Raw genomic sequence first — 24,931 nt, forward strand, 5'->3', positions numbered from 1 at the left:
AGTGACGGTTAAATAGGGACCATCTATGCAAGGATTTTCAAACCATAGTTACCTAATTCGCGGATCGCTCCAATACGGGAACGAGGTACGGGTACGGGATTCACTAGATTGGACGTATCCGATTCGAAGGGGGTAGGCTCATTTCGGTACGAACCGGTATGGTGTACCATGAAGTCCGATACAGTGTACCCAAATGTAAACCAATTTTAGAAACATATTAATGTAAATGTATAATAAAACAGGAACATATTATATCAAGATTACCAAAATACCAAAAACATAAATTATCAAACCTTTCAAGTCATAACTCTTGAAGTACCAAAAGATGTAACAAATTACATGACAAAAGATGAAAACAGAATTTGTTACAATAATAGGATTACAGGAACAAAAGAACACAAAATTACCAAACATAAAACATCTAAATTCTAATCTATGCGCTGCCTTTTTCCTTTTCCATTCTCCATGCTTTCTTCATCAAGATTCTCCTAAGTCATTTCCTCCAATCGGGCACTTGAACCTTCTATATAATTGCTTTCCGGATTCATGTCCCATTTTTTTAGGGGTCCAGATTTATAAGATTCTGAAAAACGGGATAGAAGCCTAATGTTTGAGTGAATAAAAACTAGTTTATCCGCTCTCTTGCAATTTAAACGATTTCGCTTCACATTATGAATATAGGAGTATGTACTCCAATTTCTCTCCGCCAAGAAGCTACTAATCGGTTGAGAGATTACTCTTTTTGCCACATTGGCCAATTCTGGAGTCTCCGATCCATAAGTTGCCCACCAATCAATTCCGTCCATGGTTACGGCATCGATTTGAGATGAGGTCATAGAGTAAATTCCTTTCTTCATATGAAATTTCACGAATTGTTCTCGTAAAATTTTTGCTTCTTCTTCACTCTCCGCGATTCTATTAAACGCCTCCATAACACCAAGTACAATTTCTTTGTCTTGGTTGGGAGCTTTTCTTGTCATGCCATCGGGTGCCAATTTTGCTAGGTAGTGTTTATCATAGAATTTTGGATTTAAGGCAAATCCCAAACAATGAAGAGGGATTGTCATCTTCTCCCACCTATCCAAAAGAATTTTTTCAACTTGAGGGTAATAACTTGCATATTTATTTTCCCTCATGACATCCTTGATTTCACCGAGCATGTTGTCCATCCTTTCATAAATCTCTCCCATTTTGGGACCTTCACCATCACAAAATTTTAATAGCAAAAATATTGGTTTTGTAATAGCCAATATATTTTTAATATCGTCCCAAAACTCATCATCTTTAATTGTATCGGCGATTTTTGCCCCTTCAATTCGAGTGGGTTCGTTCGCATTTTTGACCCATTCTCGCCATGAATTAGGAACAATGGTTGTAGAAAGAGCCTCCCTACACTCCATTAATCTTTTCAAAACTATATAGTGTGAGGCAAAACGCGTTTTTGCAACTTTCAATAACTCTAGTGTTGAGTTTTCCCTAAAAAATGATAATGCATGTGTGTGGTTAATAAAATACTTGACAATACCTTTGCCTCTCTTATATGTCTCCAATAGCCAATAAAACTCCCTCGCCAAGTCTTTAAAAATGAGATTTAAGGTGTGCACGCAACAAGGTGACCAAAAAATATGCTTGTGTATCCTTTCGATCTCCCGCCCGGCAGCCTTGCAATTAGCCGCGTTATCGGTCACAACTTGTAATACATTACTTGGTCCAATATTATCGATGGCTCCAAGTAGAAACTTTGAAATTTCTACCCCCGATTTTTCAACCCCCGAAAAGTCTTCCGCGTACATGAACGTTGCACCACGGGAATTAACCACAAGGACATTGATAAGTGGTTTATGTTTCACATTAGACCATCCATCCGAGACTATTGAGACTCCTTGTGTGATCCACGTGTCCTTAATCGGTGTAAGCTCCTTCTCAACGTCCCTAGCACATTCATCAAGTAATACGGTTCTCGCTTTTTCACATGATGGGGGTTTGTATCCATCCGGTGCATTCTTGATAGCGCTAATCATTTCAATGAATTGCGGGTTGCGTAAAACATTGAAAGGGATTCCGTTGGCACATAATCCTCGAACTATCTTCAAGTCCACTGCATTCCTCTCTAATATGCCAAATGATTCTTCAATGCGTTTCCTTGAAGATGCATTTTTAGATAGAACAGAATTCTTCAAACACTTTGCAACTCCATTGTTTTCTGCTTCTGTTACCTTCTTCCTAAGAGTTTCTCGCTTCTGTTGATCTCTCTAACCATGACTGGACATCTTCTAATGTCGGCGGTTTTCCTTACAGCAGGTCCAAAAAAATGGACATGGATTCGGGTGTACGAGCTAGTAAATTTTCCTTTACAGTGGTTACAAACCCACTCTTTAGAACCTCCAACATTCTTACTGTTTCCTGCACCACTGAATGTAACTTCTTCTAAAAGTAGCCTGCTTGCATCCTTTCCTTCAGGGGTTGTTGATCTTTGTTGTGTTTGATGTACTTCATCATCAACATCAATAATATGATCTGCTTGTGTTTCACTGATGTAGGTATCTTCTTGTGTTTCACCATCTGCTGGAGTATTGGCATTTCTCCCGAACGCCATTTTTCTCAATCACAGAGTCAAAGTGTCAAAGTCAAACAGAAGAGAAATTGGAGAAGAAGAGAAATTGGAACAGATTTGAATGAGATGATAGAAATCGAGAATCACAATATATTTATATCAATAATATTGATAGCTTGGTACATAGAAATTAGATAGAAATCGAGGAGACAGCACACTTTTTCTAAGCGTCGTATTTGTTCCCGCCAAGTGAGTCGGCACAGATAGGCGTCCCAATCGCGATTCCCACTGAAGGGGTACACAAAAATCGATCGACCCACACGCGAATTGAAAATCGATTGGACCATCGCCAATCATCGATTTGGTACGCTGCAATTCCGATCTAACGAACGTTCCCATACCGACTTGGTACGACCTCGTACCCCGATTCGGTACACTCCGATCTGGTACGAGGTCTCTTGGCCGAATTAGGTAACTATGTTTCAAACTTAAGGACCGCCCATGCAATAAATTACTTATAAGGACCATCTGTGGTATTTTTTACAAACCACAGAGACTATTTTTGTACTTTTGTCTAAAAAAAAATTTAAAAGCAAAGTGGTATCATGTTGGCATATATTACATCAACAGCATCAAGACAGTGGATAGAACTGGAAGTAGCTATGTCATATATATAACTCACAACTACAAATACGTTAAAAAAAAAAAAAAAAAAAAAAAAAAAAAAATTAGCTTAAAAATCTCATTCACGAAATAAAGCCTTTGGTTTTCAAACTCTCAACACTGTCCCTTATAATCTGCTCCATAGGAATGAATTCAAGACCCAACTCCATAAGCTTTTTCGATCCAGTCTTTGATCTCAATAACCCCGGTTGGGTGTCTTTTGGAAACCTTTAAAAAAAATGAAATAATATATAAAATTTGTTAAAGTACATTGTTATTCTATGACATTAACCCTATTACATAGTTATTATTCTTATAATGAACAGTACCTTGGGATATTATACTGAGGGTATAATTCTGCAACCATAGCTGCAAAATCACCATAATGTGAAATGGCTTCAACACATAAATGCCTTCCAGTTGCTGCTTTGTTTTCATACACCATTATATGAGCCAAGGCCACATCTTGTACATGAACAGAACCCATGAAGAAATCCTCATATGTTTCCGTACATCCTAAACAACACAACCTCATCTTTAAATATTCAAAATTTTCAATTTATTTTTATCCGGTTGATATCAGTTTCAGTCCAATGCACACCAACCCAAACACAGTTTGTCCTATGTTACCTTGGATAAGACGATGAATGATTAGCATGCTTGCATTGAGCGTTGGAGGAAGAATGGGGCCCATAACTGTTCCAGGGTTGACCACAACTACATCTAATCCTTTCTCCTTAGCGAAATCCCATGCAGCTTTTTCCGCTAGGATTTTAGAAAGCGGATACCATAACTGACATCACATGACATGATATGACAAAAAGTTTCTAGAATCAATCAACGTTTTATTATAGAAACATAAATGTAAATAAAAAAAAATAAAAAAGTGACTGACCTGGTTTTGCTTGCAATATTCCTCATCAGCCCAGCAATCCTCGGTCTTTGGGAGATGAGGTGGCCATTTAGGACTAGGAACAATGGCTGAAACAGATGATGTCACAACCACACGTTTCGCTCCCACTTCCTTTGCTGCTGTCAGAACATTGATCGTCCCTTTGATTGCGGGTCCCAGTAGTTCCTTCTATTCAACATAAAAACCAGGTTAGTTAATTATGTTTGTTCTAAAATTCAACAGCTACTCATTCTTCAACGTGTTCTTTTCACATTCAAATATTATGACCAAGTTATGGGCATGGTTTTGGCCTTTCGGGAAGTCTACCTTTGAATTCAAGTTTTCACTTCAGACATCGATCTTTATATCTTCATACTTGTTTGAAGACTTATTTTTTCTTTACATATTACCCAATCAAATGAGAACCACATAAGTCATAACCATATAGATTGTGTTTGTGATTTTTATTTTGGTTGTCTTACTTCCCCCCTGCACCTACACTTCTTTCTTATGGCATTTATATAATATTTGGCAATCCAATCTACTATTTAACCCTGTGAAGTAATGGAAGAATAATCCACGGAATCAAATAGTGTCAAGGAACCAAGAGTTGAGAGACATTGGTGAGAAGAGGTAAGTTACAATGGGAAGGCATACACTTGATATTCTCTAATTATTCCTTTCTCACCTTGTTGGCTAATGGCTACCCACTCACAGAGAATTAAATAATAATAATAATAATAATAATAATAATAATACAAGTGTTAATAAAGAAATAAATAAAAGCAACAACTAAGTGATATCTATTCTCAAGCAGCCACGTATCATATATCCTGATGCCATCTTAATCTTGATCTAAACGTGATCATCGTTTTATACTCTTATTGTGAGTGTTGTACAGTATTTTAGGAGAACCACTCAACCAACAAAAAAAAATGGTAAATTACATACCTGAGGATCGTGGACTTGATCAACGATGATAGGAGTAGCCAAGTGAAAGACACCGGATGCGCCTGTGACAGCAGCGACAATTGATTCGTAGTCGACGAGATCGATCTGGAATAATCGGAGACGTGATTCTGCGCCTTCTAACGCTTCTAGATGCTTCGTTTCCTTTTCGTCTTCTGCAATTGCATTTGCATAATTATCAGTGAAGGGTGAAATTAGCTCCAGAACCACACATAATTTGGATCCCCATCAACTTAAATAGGTTATGGTAGACACGATTTAAGCTAATTTTGTGCATGGAGTAGCTGATGAGAAAGGGGCTAACTGAGATCTTTGACGGTGGCGTTGACTGTGTAGCCGCGATAGAGAAGGAGGCGGACGAGCCACGAGCCAATATAGCCACTTCCGCCAGTTACGCACACCACTTCCATTGCTGATGCCGCCATTTCTTTCGTCCTTTTGCCCCTTTCTACTTTCTAGTTCTTGCTTTTTCTTTGGGATAATTTCATTTATAACACATATATATACACCAGGTTACAAAATGTTATTTAATTTATGATTATTGAGATAAATATAATTGTGTACCACAAATATTAAAAATTGATAGATTTGAGAAGACAACAACAATCACACGTGATAGTACAATGTAGTTGTTATAAAATTCAAAAGAAATAAAATAATCTAACATAGTCCAGAAAAATGACTCACAACTAAAATATATATGGATTAAGTATGTATTATAAATAATAATAATAATGTCATAAGTAACAAAAAGATAATATTTTAACATAAATTTTAAAACTCTCTTTATATACCATATTAGAAGTTTTATTGATCAAACTATTATTAAATTAATAACTTTAATTTTTTTCTACTCTTAAATCTAGATAAAACACGTGTATATGATTATATATGAAAATTAGTTGTCTACAAACCAACATTTGACAAATGACCATCCTTTAACTCTTATTTATGGAAATTGCAAAACAAATAACAAGTGAAAATTATCTTCTTTTGAAATTGAAAGGAATCTTTTTATTGATTAATTAAATTTTTAAAAATGATAGTGTTTAAAGAAATGAATAGAAAGGTCCATGCACATAGTAAATGTTATAACTTAAAGTAGAATGTCATAATATTTTTGAAAAAAAAAAAGAAAGTAGTATGTTGTAGTTCGGTAGATTACAAAATAACATCCTCTTAGGGAAGGTAGGAAATGATCTCTCTACAACACATACATTCCTAGCAAATATGATGAGAGATGTTATCATATTTGCATATTACCTTTGTTTTCAAAGAAGTATGTAAGTCTTAAATCTCTAAAATTCATCATTTATCACCTGTATATTCCTATTTCAGCAGTGCATTTCAAGCTTTCAACATCTTTGTTTTTATATTTTCCTATTTCAGCATTGTGGCTTGAAAAGTTCATATTGTACTTATAAAATTTCCCGATTAAACATTTTATTTTGAAACTCTTCCTAATCAACATTGTACTTTGAAACCAAGATTTAATGTACTTATGTTTTCGTTTAATTCTATTGGACAAAAGCTGGAAGGGGAAAAATACTTTCATTAGTTTGTTAGTTATAACATCCTACCTTAGATGCAAATAAGTTGCTACAATAAAATAAAAAAGAAAGTATAGTCTTAAATCTCTAAAATTCATCATTTATCAAAATATTAGTCGACTATTCATCCATCGTATACATATTCAACTAATTTTCTAGAATTGCAATTTTCGGTTCAAAAGGAGAGTGTTTCAACTTCATTTATCTTCACTGTCTTCTTGTTTGATTCTTAAAATCAAAATTAAAATTAGATGTGGAAAATAATTTTAGATCGGGAAACAGTTAACTTAAATATTAAGATTCACTTATCAATGAGTTATGACAAACCCTAAATCGTTTGCTAGGAGATTATCATTCACGAATGTAGCCATAATGAAAAGGGTTTGCATCGTCAACTATTGTATTCTTCTTGGAGATGTGTGATTTTGAGTTAGAGATGTGTGAATTTAAGAAAGAAGAATCATAATAATAGAGAATTTGTTGCTTTTTTTATGTTCAAAGTAACAGGCTTATTGCCTTAATGATATATAAAAACGTTGAAAAAATATTAGTTGTTAATCGGATATCTAACTCAGCCGGAAAATAAATAAAAAATCAACATCAAACACCTTATCTCCAATAAATTAAAATATATATATATATATATATATATATATATATATATATATATATATATATATATATATATATATATATATATAATATAAAAAAGAAAATAGAAAACTATAAAATTTGTCTATGTGGTAATCAAAAAAACTATGGATAGGGTCTAAAATGTTTCCAGCTTGCATGCAAGATTCGAAATCAAGATTTTTCTATGGTTTTAGTCCATTATGTCTACAACCGTTTACTTAGAGTCATTAGGCCCATCACGTGCCCTCTATGTGAGGGCATTTTTGTTATTTTGGTTTGTGTTCTGCAGTTGCCAACATTTAAATTAATTAGTCTGGATTAGTAATAATGATCCAAACTTACTTCACTCATTTATCTCCTCTCATACCACCTTCAACAATCCAAACACAAAAACCTTAACCACTACTCAAGTTTTGAATTTCATCCATGCTATTGAAAATGCGGGGACTCAAAAATGTTGGCGAAAAAGGTTAACATTCAAGAACTATATGGTAAGATACTTTGTATTTGTAACGACCCGTATCTGGTATGTTGATTTTATAGTATTTATTTTAGAAGTTTGTAGAGGGACTCGACGAGTCTATGTCCCGACTCGTCGAGTCTTGATCAGCTAATAGATCGGCGACTCGGCGAGTCCATATTCGGGCCTCGGCGAGTCGGCCTGCCAGGTAAAAACCCTAAATTCCCGGGTATGCACCCTATTTAAACCATCTTATGAGCCCCAAACTCGTCTCCTTCACCCTCAAAGCACCATTTAGCAAACCCTAATCATTTCCATTGAGTATTTGAGCATTCTTTGTGTAATCTTGAAGTTTTGAAGAGAATGAGAAGGCTAGATTCAAAGAAGAAGAAGAATATCCAAGTCTTTGCACCCATTTCAGAGTATTTTGAGGTAATAATCGGTTTCTTCCTGTTTTGATGATTGATTCTCCTTTATAAGCATATTTAGCCCATTCTTTAGCTTGTTCATAGTAGAGAAACCATGTTGGATGGGTTAGCTTCCGAATCTAGCCATGTTTTAGTTCCAAAAACGTAGATCTATTAACTTTATGGAGCCATTTTGCATGTTAGCCCTAGATCTACTCGTCCAAGTGACTTTTTAGCCTTTATATCCTTTTGTATGCATTTGTACACGTAAAGTTGGGAACTTTACGTGGTAAACCAGCCTTAGGAACTCAGATCTATATATTGTATGCAGTGGTTTTGAGCATAATTGAGTTTTTAGTGATTGCATGCATGGGACTCGGCGAGTCGTTCTTCGGACTCGGCAAGTCGAGTTGCGAGTCCCCGATTCTTCCCCTTTGAGTGATTCCGAGTGGGAACCAGTGAATAGTGGAATGGACTCAGTGAGTTAGAGGTTAGACTCAGTAATGGAAGGACTCGACGAGTTGTTCATACAACTCGGTGAGTCCAAGGCAATCTTCTTAAGATTCAAGAACAACTCGTCGAGTTGTTCATACAACTCGGCGAGTCGGATGCAGATGACCTGAGTGTTGGAATAGAATGGGAACTCGTCGAGTATATGCCATACTCGACGAGTAGCAGCGAGCATGGTTGATAAATGAGAGTAGAGACTCGGCGAGTTGGCGGCCCAACTCGGCGAGTCAGGTCAACTGAAAGTTGACTTTGACCAGGAGAGTTGACTTTAGCCAGGGGTAAAAGAGTCATTTTACCCCAATACAGTTATTAGTATTTGATTGAGTATATTTGTGGAATTGTAGCCGGGGAGATACCGGAGCAGCAACAGATAGTTTCCAGAGCCACACACTCAGCAGCCAGATCACGAGGTGAGTTTCCTTTCAGTAGGAACGGGTCTAAGGCCACAATGCCGGCCCGTTTAGCTAGTAGTAGTTTCCGGACTCCGATCCGATGCAGATTTTAGTATGTTTGATGCCTTCGTGGCTCAGACAGGATTTATGTGTTATGTGTTCCGGGTTACAGCCCGATGTAGTATGCTATTTATGTGCTCATGTTAGTTGATATGCTTATGTTATGCTATGTTTAGTAGTTCCGGACTTCTGTCCGATGCATTCAGTTCCGGACTTCGGTCCGATGCAGTTAGTTCCGGACTTTGGTCCGATGCAGGAGGCAAGGCCTCAGTAGTTCCAGATTTCGATCCGATGCAGAGGGCAAGGCCCTGGTTAGTTCCGGACTTTGGTCCGATGCAGTTTTCGGACTTCGGTCCGATGCAGTGGGCAAGGCCCAGTATGTGTTTATATGTATTGTATGGTATGTGGTAGTTTGGGGGAGCTCATTAAGCTTCGTGCTTACAGTTTCAGTTTTGGTTTCAGGTACTTCCGCAAGCAAAGGGAAGAGCTCGGGTTGATGGCATCGCACACACCACAGCTTCAGTTGTCCTGGGAGTTGTTTTTAGTTTTTCATAGATGAGATTTGATAAAATATTGATACAGTTTACTCATAACACTTTGCTATTGTTTTTGAGATATTGACGTACGAGTTTTAACTTATGATATTATCATGGTGTTTTTAGTAATTATTAAACAAAAAATTTTGGGTCGTATTTTAGGATGTTTCAGTATTTGATGTATTTGATGTTGAGGTTTTAAACTTTGAAAAATGCTAACAATGTTTTCTTTCTCTTTTGAAGATGGTTACCCCAACATATTATCTATTGAACTTCATCACGGAGGGAGTTTCATAAAGTTTCCAAATATTAAGTACATTAATGGGGCTAGTAGGTACTTTGGTGTTGTTGACATTGATAAATTTTCTATGTACAATCTAGACTTGATGATGGAAGAGTTAGGGTTGTTGGAAATAAGTGTGCAATGTCATAACTAAATTGGTATAAATTTATGAACAATAACAAAGTCCTTTTGGGTTGCCTTCAAGAGCTAAAATAACTATAAAGGATATAGGATATTGGGATAATTATTTAATTAATTTATTACATGTTAATAAATTAATTGGAAACCCATCTAAATTAGAATTGCTTTGGAATTAATTGTAATTAATCTAGAGGTGTAGTGACTAAATGTTAATTGTTTAAAGGTTGAACAAAATGAACATTCTAGAATCCCTTATCGGTGGTGGATGGTTTTGGGCGCTCTTGGAGCCTTTCAAAATCATCTTCCAGATAACTGATAATGAAAATATTAGAATATATATTAAATTTGATTATTTAATTGATTCTAGTAAGGGTTTATCTGCTAATCACCATAACTATATAAAGACCTTTCTGGCATTAAGAAAAATCGATTATACTCTTCCAAAGGTTGAGATTATCAGACTTCTCAAGTCTCTCTCCTCTCTCCTAAAATATTCTAAGGTTGAGAATTTTGGATTTCACACAACATCAATATTTCCACAGAAAGAGATAGAGCATTTATTTTTTTAAGCCTCAACAATTGAAGGAAAGGAATAGACGAGAGAGATGAAGAGTTGTGTATGAAGAAACCTTTTGTTGCATGTTCTCTTTTGAATCAAATTGAAGATGATAATGATTGCGTATGCATATATGTATGGGAAAAGTGAATATACCCTTAATGGTATATAAGCTTACGTACCCAAATTCACTATATCATGTCGTTTTGTATCATATAATTCATTCTAATTGCCTAAGGTTCTTATAATTGAACTTCGAACTTGATTTACTTCCATGATTTTTATAAATTACACATTTATTTTACTATTAAATAATTTTTATTTTCAAGTACAATATATATAACCTAATACGTGGTCGGCGAAAACATGAGTTGTAAGAGGAAGATAATAATGAAATTTCGAAAATCTTGAAAGTAAATCAAATTAGGAGGAAGATAATAATGAAATTTCGAAAATCTTGTAAGAGGAACATTAAAATGAATATATCAAACAAAATGATATATTATGGTATGTTTGGGTACCTAAGCTTATATACCCTTAAGGGTATATTCACTTATATATATATATATATATATATATATATATATATATATATATATATATATATATAACGAAATCAGAATTTATTGAAAAAAGGTTAAGGACAAAAAAGATGAAAATGCACTCACATGGAGGACACGTGATGGGCCTAACGACTCTAAGTAATCGGCTACAAATGGAATGTACTAAAACTACGAAAAAAATCTTGATTTTGGACTTTTCATACAAGTTGTAAACTTTTTGTATCATATCCCTATGGTTTTTGAATACCACATTAACCAATTTTGCAAGTTTTGTAAAATAATAATAAGATAAAACTTCAAAAATGGTCCCTATGGTTTCTGAAAATATCAAGTTTAGTCCCTAAGTTTAAAAAACCTCACAGATGGTCCCTGTGGTTTCAAAACTTTTAACATTTGGTCATTCCGGCTAACTCCGTTACCATTTAGCCGTTAAGTCAGGGGCATTTTTGTTATTTCACTACATAGGGACCATTTATGAGGTTTTTAATTACTTTTTTTTAAATAAATATTAAAGGGGTCCCACCCCATCTCTCTCTCTCTCTCTCTCTCTATCCAAATTAAAAGTCTAAACTTCATCTAGATCTGCCACCACCACACTTCATCCAAAGTCCAAACATACACAAAAAATTGTATTCCAGCAAACCCCTTCGCCTCCGGCATATATCGACTCTGTCATTCATCAGGTCTCGCTATCTCACTGGCGTCACCATCGTTGGGGCTACCACCACTATCATCATCACCTAAGAAACCAGTATGTACCCAAATGGCCAAACCTACCCTCTCTTCTATATCTATCTACCACTCTCCCTGCTCCTTCCTTAGAGTGAAAACCCCAAACAACCTCCACTATAGTCAATTGCCCAACTCCATGCCTCTCTCATTCTAGTGGGTTAGATCTGATCGTGAAGATCACCGGAGACACCCAAAAATGAAAAGAAGTTGTCGCCGCCTCTCTCCTCCGATGCTTGCCAGAAAACGCTGATGTCCCCGACAACCCTCCATCTCCCTCCTCTCTATCACCAACAACACTCTAGCATCAGACGAGCTGAACCCAACGAACAGGAGTCCAACTCCCTTTTTTATTCAAATCACTTCTAAAATCCATAAATCACATTCATATCTTTTGATTTTTGAGTTCTTTGTTGTTCTTAGAGTTCTGCATTTTCTTATTATTCTCATTCTAGTGTTTAATCTTTCTCTTATTTGACTCTATTTCTTCAATTTCATATTTCCCCCCTTATGCATGATCTTTTTATTTGCTGAACTGTATGTATAAGGGGAAGGTTTAATTCGCATGCTCTGGATATTGATAATTTAATAAATAGGTTGGAAAGTGGGGAAGATAAGTCGTGCACTGAAGGTGTTCGACGAATTGCTTGAGAGAACATCTTTGCCAACATTCAGAATCTTGAGACACTGCATCGGATTTTCTAGTGAACGAATCCCTCCAAAGTTTAGTGAGAGAGAGAGTGTGTGGAGTGTGTGGTTGGGTTCTTGATGATCGTCGGTAACTGGAGAGAGAGAGAGAGACCTTTAATATTAAATAATTATATTTTTTATTAAATAAGGCAAAAACTTCATAAATAGTCCTTGTGGTAGTGAAATGACAGAAATACCTTCACTTAACAGCCAAAAGCTAACGGATTTAGCGAAAATGATTATTTGTTAAAAGTTTTGAAACCATATAGACCATCTGTGAGGTTTTTTGAACTTAAGAATTAAACTTGATGTTTTCGAAAACCACATGAACCATTTTTGAAGTTTTGTCTAATAATAATAATCCGTAACAACGTTTTTTTTTTTTTTTTTAATAGAAAATTTAAACTTTATTCCTTTTTACATATATATATATATATATATATATATATATATATATATATATATATATATATATATATATATATATATATATATATATATATATCAGCTACACTTATTACTAACAACCAACGATTCTCTGTCACACACACTTCAATGGCTTTACAGCAATACTCGTTGATGGCGGTGACACTAATCGCCATTACAGTCTCCTGCACGTCTAGGGTTCAATCAATCGGGGTAAACTGGGGCACCACCGCATCTCATCCTCTACCGCCGTCGAAGGTAGTTGAGCTACTGAAGCTCAACAAAATCACCAAGGTAAAACTCTTCGACTCCAACCCTCAAGTCCTCGAAGCCCTCTCCGGCTCCGACATTGACGTCACCGTCGGCATTCCTAATTCCATGCTCCGTTCCTTAAACTCTTCCGTCAAGGCTGCCGAAAGTTGGGTCCACGATAACCTCACCCGTTACCTTTCCGGCCGAACGCGTATAGAGTATGTTACATTTCAGCCCCCTTTTCACACACATAATTACTGCATTTTGTTGTTAGAATAATCAATAACGTGATTTGTCTTCAATTCAGGCATTTAATATGCCCGGTATGTTACTTTCTGTCCATCCAACATGCGTTAAGGCTATTTATTTCTGGATTTGAGTTCTAATAACTAATCCACATTTTGATCTTAATTGAAACAATAACGATTGGCAATTAATAGGAATTTATGCATAGATTAAGTAATAACTGATTATGATCCACATTCTCTGATTTTTCTGGATTTCCTTTCTAAATTTATGCATACCCTTTGTTTCCCCAATTACTCTATGAATTACCCTAGAATTATGTTTATCATGTGATACTGAAAGAAAAGATAAACACACATTTGCAGGTATGTTGCTGTAGGAGATGATCCATTTCTCCAAACCTACGGTTCCCAATTCTACCCTTTTGTAGTTGGAGCAGCCATCAGTATCGAAGCAGCTTTAATCCGAGCTAAACTACAAAAAAAGGTCAAAATCGTAATTCCATGTAGCTTCGATGCATTCCAATCAGAATCCAACCTACCCTCAACAGGTCACTTCCGACCCGATATCAACAAAACCATGATCGCTGTACTCAACTTCCTCACCAAAACTGACTCCCCTTTTTTTGTGACCATTTCGCCCTTCTTATCCCACTACCAAAACAAGAACATTTCACTCGATTTCGCCCTTTTCAAAGAATCCGCACACCCACATAAAGACACCCATAATAAATCATACAAAAACAGCTTCGATCTAAGCTACGATACCCTCATTACCGCTTTAACAGTTGCAGGATTCCCCGAGGTCAAAATCGTAATTAGCCAAATCGGATGGCCGACAGACGGAGCTCCAAATGCCACCGTGGCAAACGCAGAGATTTTCACCAAGGGTCTTTTCAACCATATCCATAGTCAAAAAGGGACCCCACTTCGACCTCGGGTGATGCCGCTAGAATTTTACATTTATACCCTTGTAGATGAAGATCAAAGGAATACAAGTATGGGAAATTTCGAACGACATTGGGGTTTGTTTACTTTTGATGGGCAAGCAAAATATGAGGTTGAGTTTTTTCGAGGTGTGAAAGGGCTTGTGAATGCACAAAGTGTTGACTATCTTGCCCCTAGGTGGTGTGTTGTAAATAACAACTTGGATATGATGAATGCGAGTGTACGTGCCACGGAGGCGTGTATGAATGCTGACTGTACCGCACTTTCGCCAGGTAGCTCTTGTTTTAATCTGAGCTGGCCTGGTAATGTGTCGTATGCGTTTAATAGTTACTACCAGGAACATGATCAAAGGGCTGAGAGTTGTGATTTTGGGGGGCTTGGGATGATCACAACCGTTGATCCATCCGTTGGTGATTGTAGATTTAATGTAGAGCTGAAAGCTTCGTTATCGGTTATGTTTCATGGGTTTAACTTTTGGCATTATTTGATCTCACTTGTTTTAACGATTTTGATGTTGTTATAATGGTAGAATTATTTGTTGTGTAGTAGATTAGGGTTATTTGGGAGCAACAATATTTGCTTCTTTGATGAGACTTATTAGGGTCATTGATAGTCGATGTTGTTTTGTTGCTTCTTCTTCATGTGTTTATTCTAGAGTCCTTTTTATTTTGTGCTGTATAGTTGAACCACGTTAAATTCAACATTTTTTTTTTTTTTTTTTTTACTTTATTGCTTAAATTCTACATTAACTTGCACACTTAGTTGTATTTGGCAAAGAGAAATGATCGGGGTGGTGTTCAACGATCATATAGGGAAGAAGATTGGGTGAAGTGTAAAGGTGATGCACGTAAGTTGTTTGTTGAAATGCCTTGACCACATAAGCTTTGTTAATGTTTGAGTATGACAGACACATCATTGAGATGCATATATGTATGAACCATTTCAAACCTATTTGGGGAATAGTAAACCACTATGATTATAGTATATGCAAATTACCAAGTAAAACTTGCAACATTCTAAGACCGAGAGTAATATTTCATCTTATAAACACGTTAAAAAATGCTTTGGAAAAGGGGATTAAAATGAAGAAATTATGTTGGGGAGATGATCAAGATTATATCTTTGATTACCTCTCGATGTTCTAACGAGGGAAAAGTCAAAGAAGTCAATCATGAAAGTTAGATTACCTCTTTGATTACCTTTCATTAGTTTCATTCTGTTATGTTATCAAGTCAAAGACTTGGGAAGAGTTTTCCACTTCTCTAAAGCAGGAATCATTCAATATAACTCAATGACTCAAAGATCTGAACCAAAATTTCAGTTTTTTCCACTTGATTTGCATTCATGTTTGCAATAAACCTATATCAATTAGTATCCGAGCAGTTTCAATTCACCATATGAAACACCCATCTAATTAAGTTATTATATTGTTTAAAATTCATTTAGCTTTTATTGAAAACGTCATTTGCAAAAAATATGGTCTCTTAGTCTCCGGTTGTAAACGTTTAATAGTTTAAAAAAGTTATTTTAGGAGGGTTGATCAACCATAATATCATAATATAATTTCAAAGAAACCACTGCATTCAATCGTGACCTTCTAAATATTCATGTCATCTATAGTATTCAATCACTATTCTCACCTGAATACATGTCCAAATACGCAGTTTAGGCATTGAGAATGCATGTGAGTAATGCCGAAATTCAATGTCTTTATGGTTAGAAGGAATCAATACATTCCTTAAACCAATGAGAATCCCTAAAATAGTTTTAAAGTTTTTAGAATAATGTATTAATTAATTACTTTCATAGAATAAAACCATCCTTAAAATCTTTGTGAAACTCCTTAGTCACTAATCATTAATCGCTATAGACATTTATGTCTAAATCATACGTGAGTAGTCTTTATTCATCATCAATAGACAGAAAAAATTATATATCATTAGTCATCATTAGACTTTTGTGTCAACACCATATATCATTAAACATTCATCATAATATAACTTTTAATAAAAATTAATTATAAATATGATATAAGTAGATGCAATGCAATATGCTTCTATTTTTTTTCTCGAATAATTTTGTGTCCGTTTCTCACTAGTCATTTGTCATTTGATAGCTCATTGGAGTTTATGTATAGGTAGCACAAACTCATTATACATTACTCCTCATATCGTCGTTTTGATAAGGTACAAATGTGTTATTGTCACAAGTATCGTACACGAGTTATCTAGCTTACATGTACTTGTATAAAATACTATCACTTAGGACAATGATCTTTCATTAATCATTTATTCATAATCAAAGTTCATTTTAAAAATATTATTTTCGTGAATGCATATATGTTTACATCTACTAATTCCTATAACACATAAATAATTTAAACATCATTAAGTATTTCAACATATTTATCTCATAAGGGATATGTATTCGGTAGTTACTCACTTCAAAACTTGGTATCCCACACCTCTCAAGCTTCATTTGCTTCAAATCTCTACTCTACCTTCAATCGACACTTCTAGATCTTTTTTCAACTTCCAAAAACCATCATTCGCACACTCTCACTCTATTTGATCTCATATTGAAGAAATTAGGGGGAGGAGAAGTAATCAAACTTATATATCTATGCCCACTTAACACTTTAACCCGTGTAATTTTTGTTCTTTCATTTTGAACACCATTTAAACTAGTCTTTAAGATTTATGAGCGTTATAATTCAAATATTTTATCAACCAACTAAGCACCACATGTTCGACTTAATTGTCATATTTAGTCATTCTTGTTTATTTTTTCTTCCAAGTCTAAATTATCTCTCTTTATTTAAATATTTAATCAAACAATAATATAGCAATTCACTTAATCATTTTATTTTATTTATCACTTTTTCGATATTTATTCAGTATTGGTTAAAACTCCGATTTAACAAAAATTATGTACGAATTATAACGCGACCCTTTTGCATCATTTGATGCGAGATGGGGTTTACAACTTTTAACGAGTCGGCCACTCGAGCAGACGAGAACCATATAAATCCGCTTAAATTCCCCTTCCCCCTTTCACTCTTTTTCTCTCTTAAACAGCTCCAAAGAAACCCTAACAAAAATGTCCGGGTACGGTCACGAAGGAGACGGATCTGCTCCACCGCCCGTTGGTGGAGGCTACGGTGGAAGTAGCGGTGGCTACGGAGGTAGTGGTGGAGGTTACGGAGGTAGCGGTGGTGGTGGAGGCGGATATGGAGGCAGCGGTGGGGGAGGTGGTTACGGAAGCAGTGGTGGTGGAGGCAGTTACGGAAGCAGTGGTGGTGGAGGTGGATCCTATGGCGGAAACCGTGGCGGAGGTGGAGGATATGGAGGCGGCGGCCGTGGTGGAAGTGGAGGTGGAGGCGGAGGCGGAGGGTATGGCAGTCGAGGTGGAAGTGGTGGCAGAGAAGGAGGTGGTGGTGGAGGATACGGTGGTAACTCACAAAATCGTGGTCGGTACATCACTCTGACTTTCGTCTTTAAAAATTTTCTTTCAACACAACATTGAATTTGTCGTTTCGTTTTTATTTAAATTCCAGGTGGAGGTGGATATCAAGGCGGAGATCGTGGGCGTGGAGGCGGAGGTGGTAGAGGTGGTGGACGTGGCAGTGGTAGAGAAGGAGACTGGCCTTGCCCTAAACCGGGGTAATTCATTTCTTCTCTCGATCTGCTCGTTTTCTTTTCGTTATACAAATAGGAATTTGTCTAATGGTTACGATGCACTCAATCACAATATTGGGATTGAACCTTTGTTACCATGTTTTAAGTTTTAAAGTGACGAATGTCGCTTCAATCATATCTCCCCCAAAAAAATCAAGAACTTACTGAAAGCACTAATATTACAACTTTACAAGTACGGCTTTGCAATTCTTGACTTTTTTGGATTTATTCCCTTGAAGATGTGAAGGTCAAGGATTAGTTGTTGTCCTTGCTTCATCTAGTTTACACGTTTATTTATCCCATTAAGCTTGCACGATCTAGATTCAGACTTCTGTAAATCATGTTCAATAAGAGATAGACGAATTTTAGAGAACTAAATAATAAGTATATGCTTGTTTTGAGATATTGGTGAGTGTTAACTAATTATGATACATGAGCATAAAATTAAGCTCTTTGAATTGGTGAATTCAGTAAAAATCTTGATGCTATGAGGCATGTTCTTTTGTGGATCATCTTGTGTTGTGACATTATGGTTTATGGTTATCATATGTCCTTCATTCTGTATAGAACATACTACAAGCCATACACTATCTAGCTGTTGTTGCTGAATGCATTTATTTTTCACTGACTTTAGTAATATAATTGTTTCCTAACTCGTTTTTTTCAGAGTTTTGTTGCTATAACTTTTATATGTTTAGTGTTCAGAAGTAACTTAAATTCCCAATGAATAAAAGCTGCAATTTTTGACTTAATGAATGTTCTTGTTAAATAGCTGTGGCAATTCGAATTTTTCTTGGAGAGCCGAGTGTAACAAATGTGGGACCCCCTCTCCTGCTGGCGCGGGTGGTGGCGGTGATCGTGGGCGTAATGACGGCGGCAGTTACAATAAAGGTGGGGGCGGACGCAGTGACAGCAGAGGTGGGAGTGGTGGTGGATATGGTGGTGATAGAGGAGGTAGGGGCGACTATGATGGTGGGAGCGGTGGCGGAAGTAGAGGAGGCGGTGGTTCCTATGGCGGCAGTCAAGGAAGAGACAGTGGTGGTTATGGTCAGGGGGCGGCAGCAGGGTATGGTGGATCTGACAGTAGTTACCCTCAACCACCTTCCTCATATGGGGCTAACACTGGTTATGGAACCGATGCTGTCCCTCCACCTGCCAGCTATAATGGTGGACCAACTTCATATCCACCTTCTTATGGTGGTGGTGGTGGTGGCGGTTATGGTGGTGATTCTGGTGGTGGCCGTGGTGGCTCAGGTGGTGGATATGGTGGTGCTCCACAGAGTCAAGGCGGTTATGGTGGTGGTTCTCCTGCTACTGATGCACCAGCGAAGGTGAAGCAGTGTGATGAAACGTGTGATGAGTCATGTGACAATGCAAGAATTTATATCTCAAATTTGCCTCCAAATGTGACTGTTGATGAATTGAGAGAACTCTTTGGAGGCATTGGACAAGTAAGTAATTACAATTGTTTTATTTTTTAATTATGATAATCTAAATTTATAATTTTGTTATTATCATAACAATTATTTTAGGTTGGGAGAATTAAGCAGAAGCGAGGATATAAGGATCAGTGGCCTTATAACATTAAGATCTACACTGATGAAAAAGGAAACAACAAAGGAGATGCTGCTTTGGTTTATGAGGATCCTTCTGCAGCACATTCTGCTGGGGGATTCTACAACAGTACGTACATTGTTTTCGTAATTTTTTGTTTAATTTTTATTTTATTTTATGGGTATGTCTAATTTTTTTTTTTTTTTAATGTTGATCAGATTATGAATTGAGGGGTTACAAAATTAGTGTGGGAATGGCTGAGAAATCAGCTCCAAGGGCTCCTCCTGCTCATGGGTAAGGGTATAAATATAATAATTAATAAACAAGATAAGTCTTTTGGTGATTGAGTGTGCTAACATTGGTTGTTTTCTGCAACAGTGGTGGTGGTGGTGGTGGAAGAGGAGGTGGCGGAGGCTATGGTGGTGGTGGTGGACGCAGGGACAACTACAGAGATGGTGGTCCGGATAGGAACTCTCATGGTGGGAATCGGTCTCGGCCATACTGAAGATGAAGGGGATTTAAAGTTATTAAAACTGTGTAGAAGAGAGGAGGATTGTAGTGGATTGCAGGCAGGGGGTTCTTGTTCTTGTTCCCTTGGGGAGGGAGTTTAAGAGGTAGGTTTATCAAATATCTTGCACTTGCTTGCCCCTTTTCTCCTCACTTTTTTTTCTTGATAAAATCAGATGTTGTTAAGGGGGATTAATTGTGTGAATGTTTTTATAGAGGCCAATGAATGCCAAGACTAGAGGATCATATATGTGTACTCCAAATCTGCTTCTTCTTCTTCTTCTATAAGGTAGGTAGATTAAGAGATATTTTGCAGGTGAGTGTTGCTGTTGCTTGCTATTTGAATAACAACCAACAAAATTACTACTATGACTACTCCCTGCCTGATTCATTTGCATTGCGTGCCTTTTTTCTTCTCAACACTATTCTGATGATTAAAACCCAAATCTGCTGGATGAGCTGTTTCAGTTTCACCCACTTTTCATTGTAAACTGTGTGTTTTGTTTTTTGTTTCTGTTGCTGTGCTGTGATGTGATGTGGTGAAAGCAGCAAGGAGCTGGAGTATTTTTGAAAACAGGACTACTAAACATGCTTCTAATGACCTAATATGCTGAGCACTTGAAATGTGTAAACTAATGATATGCAGTTTGTATGATTAAGTAGTAGAGAACATGAGCGTAACAAATATACTACAACACTCTGTAATCAACTTTTTCTTTATTTAAAACATAAATCTTGCAAAATACAAGTTGGTCTGCTACTCTTACTTATGAATTATGATGCAATAGTCACCAAGCAGTTATGATTCTGGGTTTATTTTGGAGGTTACTCAAACTCAGTTTTCCTTTTCCACCCATGGAATCATAATCATATTTGATATTTCAAATAACAAGTCTACATTTATGAGATGATTTAAATTATATAAGTTATTTGGTATATGACTGATACCAACTACATGGGTGTATGTTACTTTTCAATGAGTCGGTGCTATTAACCCAGGAAAGGTGCATCTTTTTACAGGGTTGTCTTTGGATGTTTGTTTATTCCTTAATACTAATGCAGATGTTGTATGATGGAAATGATAAAAACGTAAAAGTCAGAAACTAAATTCCCATGACATCTTAAAACAAAGGTTTATTGATTCTTCAAGCATTATTGGATCTGATGCTTATCGGTCACAGAGCGTGTCATAAGCCATATGGAATTTGTCTAGTAGTTGTCAAAATAAAATGCATTCAAACAAGTTACAAGTGTACTCAATGTAATTGCTTAATAGAGAGTGCACTTTTATATTATAAATGACATGTAATATTTTGTAGGCTATATAGAACTTGGGCTTAAGTACAACAAAACTTTGATTGAGATAAAGTTAAGATAACAAAGAACATATAACGAAAAGAATGCGTCCAATTCGAGTTCATAGTTCGAAGTGGTGGAAATTTTATGAAAAAAATTATTGAGTTTTGAAAATTTAATAATTTTCAAATACCTATAGGGCTTAACATATTTCAAGTTTTTTGATTTATGAGACCAAAAGACTTCTAACTTTATCTTTCTTCCTTGAGGTTGAAAGTTTATGTTCCATCAGGGATATGTGTATTAAGAAGTAATTTAGGAGCATATTAGATTACTGTTAAAAAAATGATTCTTGAGTCTAACATATAACCAAGACATAGAAGAAGATGCTGAAAGAAGAATCAACCCAATCCAAATTAATTACTAATTATCGAGAATAACATATAGCCAAGATGGAAGATGAAAGACAAAAAAATCAGCCCAATCCAAATTTGTCCAAATTGATATGGGAGAGTTAAGGTAGTTCTAAGTTAAGGAAAAACAGTGTGAATTAACGGAACAAAATACCGACCCAGAAAAACTATATGGTTCGGTTTCATATAGTCATTTCAAGTTTAATACTATGATGGAGACAAAATCCACAGGGACTACAATGAAAAGCTTTCAAAAGAATGATGACTGAATTCTTTTAAATAGTTTGACTGAATCTAAAGACAACAACAAACCTCAGAGACCACTTATGCAATTGACCATTTAAGCAAAATTTTATATAAGCTCCATCCATATTCAAGAAAGTTTGAAACCAACCCAGTAACTTTGATGTAGAAAAACATATTTCATCTATGTAATGTTTGCAAAATTATAATCACAAATCAACAACTATAACTATTTTTTGTGGGTGATGATATAAATTTAACTCATCTTCAACCTGAAACACAATCAAGAAAGAACAGACTTGATATCAGATTCAGATGTATAGTACTATTACACCTTTCTCACTACATTCAACATGGAAGTGAAAATGCATGTTTATAATTGGCAATGATTACTAGATTCTTACCAGAATCACTCGATAGGAATCGGATCTAACTATATATGGGTTAAATGCAAGAATTAGCAATATACTTCCATTAAATTGTTTTACTATAAACATCTACTTTCATTTCTTCCTATTATTTGGCATGCATTGATTATTTTAATCTCTTCTCTTGCAAAAGACAAGAATACCCTCTTCATTCTCATCATAAAAAATTAGTAAAGTACCTGGAGTTACAGCAGCCAAAAGCCATAGCCAGGTTATCCCATCTCAGAATTCCCATATCCACTTCCTGTTTTAAGCATTCAACCTCAACTTTAACTCATTGACTAAAAAATGAAGTTAAAAATGGAGGGATGCGAGAAGAAGTTAGAAGTAGAATAGCAAACTTGCCTAGAATTGAAGTGGCTTCCACCGCAGCTGCCGCCCTTGCTCTCTTCACTGCATCATTAACCTCCACCTGCAACCTTTCAATTTCACGAGCCAGAAACATCCTGCATTTCTCCATTGCTTCACGTTGTTTAATGTTACTCACATGCACCCTTTTCTCATGTTCAATTACTTCTCTGCAATTCACATTTCACCCCAAAAGCTTTCAAAATCACCAATGATTGCACAAAAGATTAGTTTAATCATGCTCCTATCTAATTACTTGATCCAAATGTTCATGTTTGAATCACGAAAGCAGGATTAATAGCCAACAGATATTCACATCAGTACCAAATGGCAAATCACTGATTTATGAAATGTTTCCGTTTCGTATTAACCCAAAATGGCAAGGATTATTAGATATGGATTCACAGATTTCATCAGTGAAATTCATCAAAGTCATTAGGGTTTATAAGTTATAATGAAAAGGGGATTAATCTGAAGAACAAGTTAATATAGAAAAAGAGTGATTGTGACCTTCCTCTTTGGATTTCTTTCTGCATGCTTTCAATTTCTGCTTTTATTAACGAAATTTGGTGGTATTCGAGCGATACTTTCTCAACGTCGCCACGGAGCTTATACAACTTCTCATCGAGTTCTTTCTTCTCCGATCTTAATTTCTGCAGATGGCCTAGGACTTTAGCCAGTTCAGCATTTGATTCGTCAATCGATCTGACCTCAGCTTCCATTGTCACTGCCCTATCATAAGCCTCGCGCACCTCTGCGTCCCTCTCAGCCTTGATTTTCTCGGCAGCGGCGGAAAGGTGGCGGAGGTCGTTTTGGGAAGCAGAAAGTTCCACTGTGAGAATTTCGTGAAGCGTCAAAAGGTGTTGATTGTCAATAAGAAGTGATTGCATCTGTGGATGCTGGACGGCGGTCCTGTGATCTCCGATGACGTAACGAGCGGGTGGAGTTGAGTCGATTAAGGGTTGTCTCAGCTTTAATGGGCTTGATGCAATGTAGATTCTTCCTTCCATTTCACCTGTTCGTACTTGGCAGTGTGTGTCGATAACTAACTAGCGGATTTCTTACCGGCGAGAGCCGCCGTGTACAGGGCGTTACCCTCTTTCCCGCTTCCGGCGGCGTGCACTTTTCACTTTTTGTTTTGTTAAGAAGGTCACGTTTAGGCCAGCCGTTTTATATATAATCGTACATGCCTGCATGACTGGCATTTTCGTTATTTATTTTAGACATAAATTTAAAAGCACAACGAGAACTTCACAAAAATATGTTGGTAAATATTCAAATTTTGAGCATTTATTCGAATCAAATATCCCTAAAATCTGAAATATTTAATATCTATCATTTTTGAATTAAATTAATTTTTTAAGCTTGAATCATAACAGAAACAATATGATTTTAGGAGATATGAGGGTGGTTGGCAAAACTAGTTGCTAGTGGGTAGCAAACTAACTGGTAGTGTTTTGTTAAACGTTACATGGAGTAGTATTTAGATTTGAAACGTTTTGTTTAAACTAAACGTTAGAAACTTAAAGTATCAAACGAAACATTCTGTTCCAAATAAAACTTTATGTTAAACGCTAGAAGTTAGAAACTCTTAAACGCTCCATACCAAACACGTCCTATATTAAAGATATAAGAAACCGACTCAACTACTCCCAAAATTTGAAATGTTGTTTTTGCTCGGTTTCTTTTCTTTAGATTTAGGAAAATACAATATTTTCTCAAATTTTCGGACTTCATGGGATTTTATATATAGGGCCCGGTTTAGGTGATGCCTTTTTTTTTTTTTTTTTTTTTTTTCTTCGATGAGGACTCATGAGGATATTTTAAAAAATTGAAAAAAAACGCAAGTCATAAAATCGATATATATATATATATATATATATATATATATATATATATATATATATATATATATATATATATATATGATCCGGTTCCGGTGAAGACTCATAACGACACCTTAAAAAATTGAAAAAAAAACGCAAATAATAAAATCGAGCATAAAA

The 24,931-nt window shown here is 36.0% G+C and overlaps 5 protein-coding genes across 6 annotated transcripts; 2 read left to right on the plus strand and 3 right to left on the minus strand.

Moving 5' to 3' along the window:
* Positions 1-488: 488 nt before the first annotated feature.
* On the minus strand, positions 489-2,596 carry LOC145046927 (uncharacterized). The gene is made up of 2 exons (XM_078995191.1): positions 2,217-2,596; positions 489-2,142 (listed from the first exon to the last, which is right to left on the minus strand). The coding sequence occupies exons 1-2, from the start codon at positions 2,594-2,596 to the stop codon at positions 489-491; spliced, it is 2,034 nt and encodes a 677-aa protein (XP_078851317.1).
* A 564-nt stretch (positions 2,597-3,160) lies between these two features.
* Positions 3,161-5,572, minus strand: LOC145048328 (phenylacetaldehyde reductase-like). Its single transcript, XM_078996787.1, has 6 exons — positions 5,383-5,572; positions 5,061-5,233; positions 4,113-4,298; positions 3,848-4,010; positions 3,547-3,733; positions 3,161-3,445 (listed from the first exon to the last, which is right to left on the minus strand). The coding sequence occupies exons 1-6, from the start codon at positions 5,501-5,503 to the stop codon at positions 3,301-3,303; spliced, it is 975 nt and encodes a 324-aa protein (XP_078852913.1). The 5' UTR covers positions 5,504-5,572; the 3' UTR covers positions 3,161-3,300.
* A 7,544-nt stretch (positions 5,573-13,116) lies between these two features.
* Positions 13,117-15,180, plus strand: LOC145048329 (O-Glycosyl hydrolases family 17 protein). Its single transcript, XM_078996788.1, has 2 exons — positions 13,117-13,484; positions 13,878-15,180. The coding sequence occupies exons 1-2, from the start codon at positions 13,144-13,146 to the stop codon at positions 14,980-14,982; spliced, it is 1,446 nt and encodes a 481-aa protein (XP_078852914.1). The 5' UTR covers positions 13,117-13,143; the 3' UTR covers positions 14,983-15,180.
* Positions 15,181-17,455: 2,275 nt separating this feature from the next.
* On the plus strand, positions 17,456-20,688 carry TAF15B (TBP-associated factor 15B). Of its 2 annotated transcripts, XR_013682807.1 has the most exons (7): positions 17,457-17,928; positions 18,016-18,121; positions 18,909-19,587; positions 19,669-19,819; positions 19,909-19,984; positions 20,069-20,304; positions 20,414-20,688. XR_013682807.1 is itself a non-coding variant. In XM_078996789.1 (6 exons), the coding sequence occupies exons 1-6, from the start codon at positions 17,559-17,561 to the stop codon at positions 20,193-20,195; spliced, it is 1,509 nt and encodes a 502-aa protein (XP_078852915.1). In that variant the 5' UTR covers positions 17,456-17,558; the 3' UTR covers positions 20,196-20,688. The 2 variants fall into 2 exon arrangements, 1 of the variants encoding a protein (XP_078852915.1); XM_078996789.1 differs by having other exon boundaries at positions 17,456-17,928; positions 20,069-20,688.
* A 1,589-nt stretch (positions 20,689-22,277) lies between these two features.
* Positions 22,278-24,053, minus strand: LOC144998399 (protein FLC EXPRESSOR). Its single transcript, XM_078958177.1, has 4 exons — positions 23,436-24,053; positions 22,923-23,095; positions 22,757-22,821; positions 22,278-22,421 (listed from the first exon to the last, which is right to left on the minus strand). Exons 1-3 carry the CDS (start codon positions 23,933-23,935, stop codon positions 22,790-22,792), a joined length of 705 nt encoding a protein of 234 aa, XP_078814303.1. The 5' UTR covers positions 23,936-24,053; the 3' UTR covers positions 22,278-22,421; positions 22,757-22,789.
* Positions 24,054-24,931: the final 878 nt, after the last annotated feature.

The sequence above is a fragment of the Lactuca saligna genome, chromosome 5 (genome assembly GCF_052625555.1).
Source record: "Lactuca saligna cultivar CGN05327 chromosome 5, ASM5262555v1, whole genome shotgun sequence".
In the NCBI taxonomy this organism is placed as follows: Eukaryota; Viridiplantae; Streptophyta; class Magnoliopsida; order Asterales; family Asteraceae; genus Lactuca; species Lactuca saligna.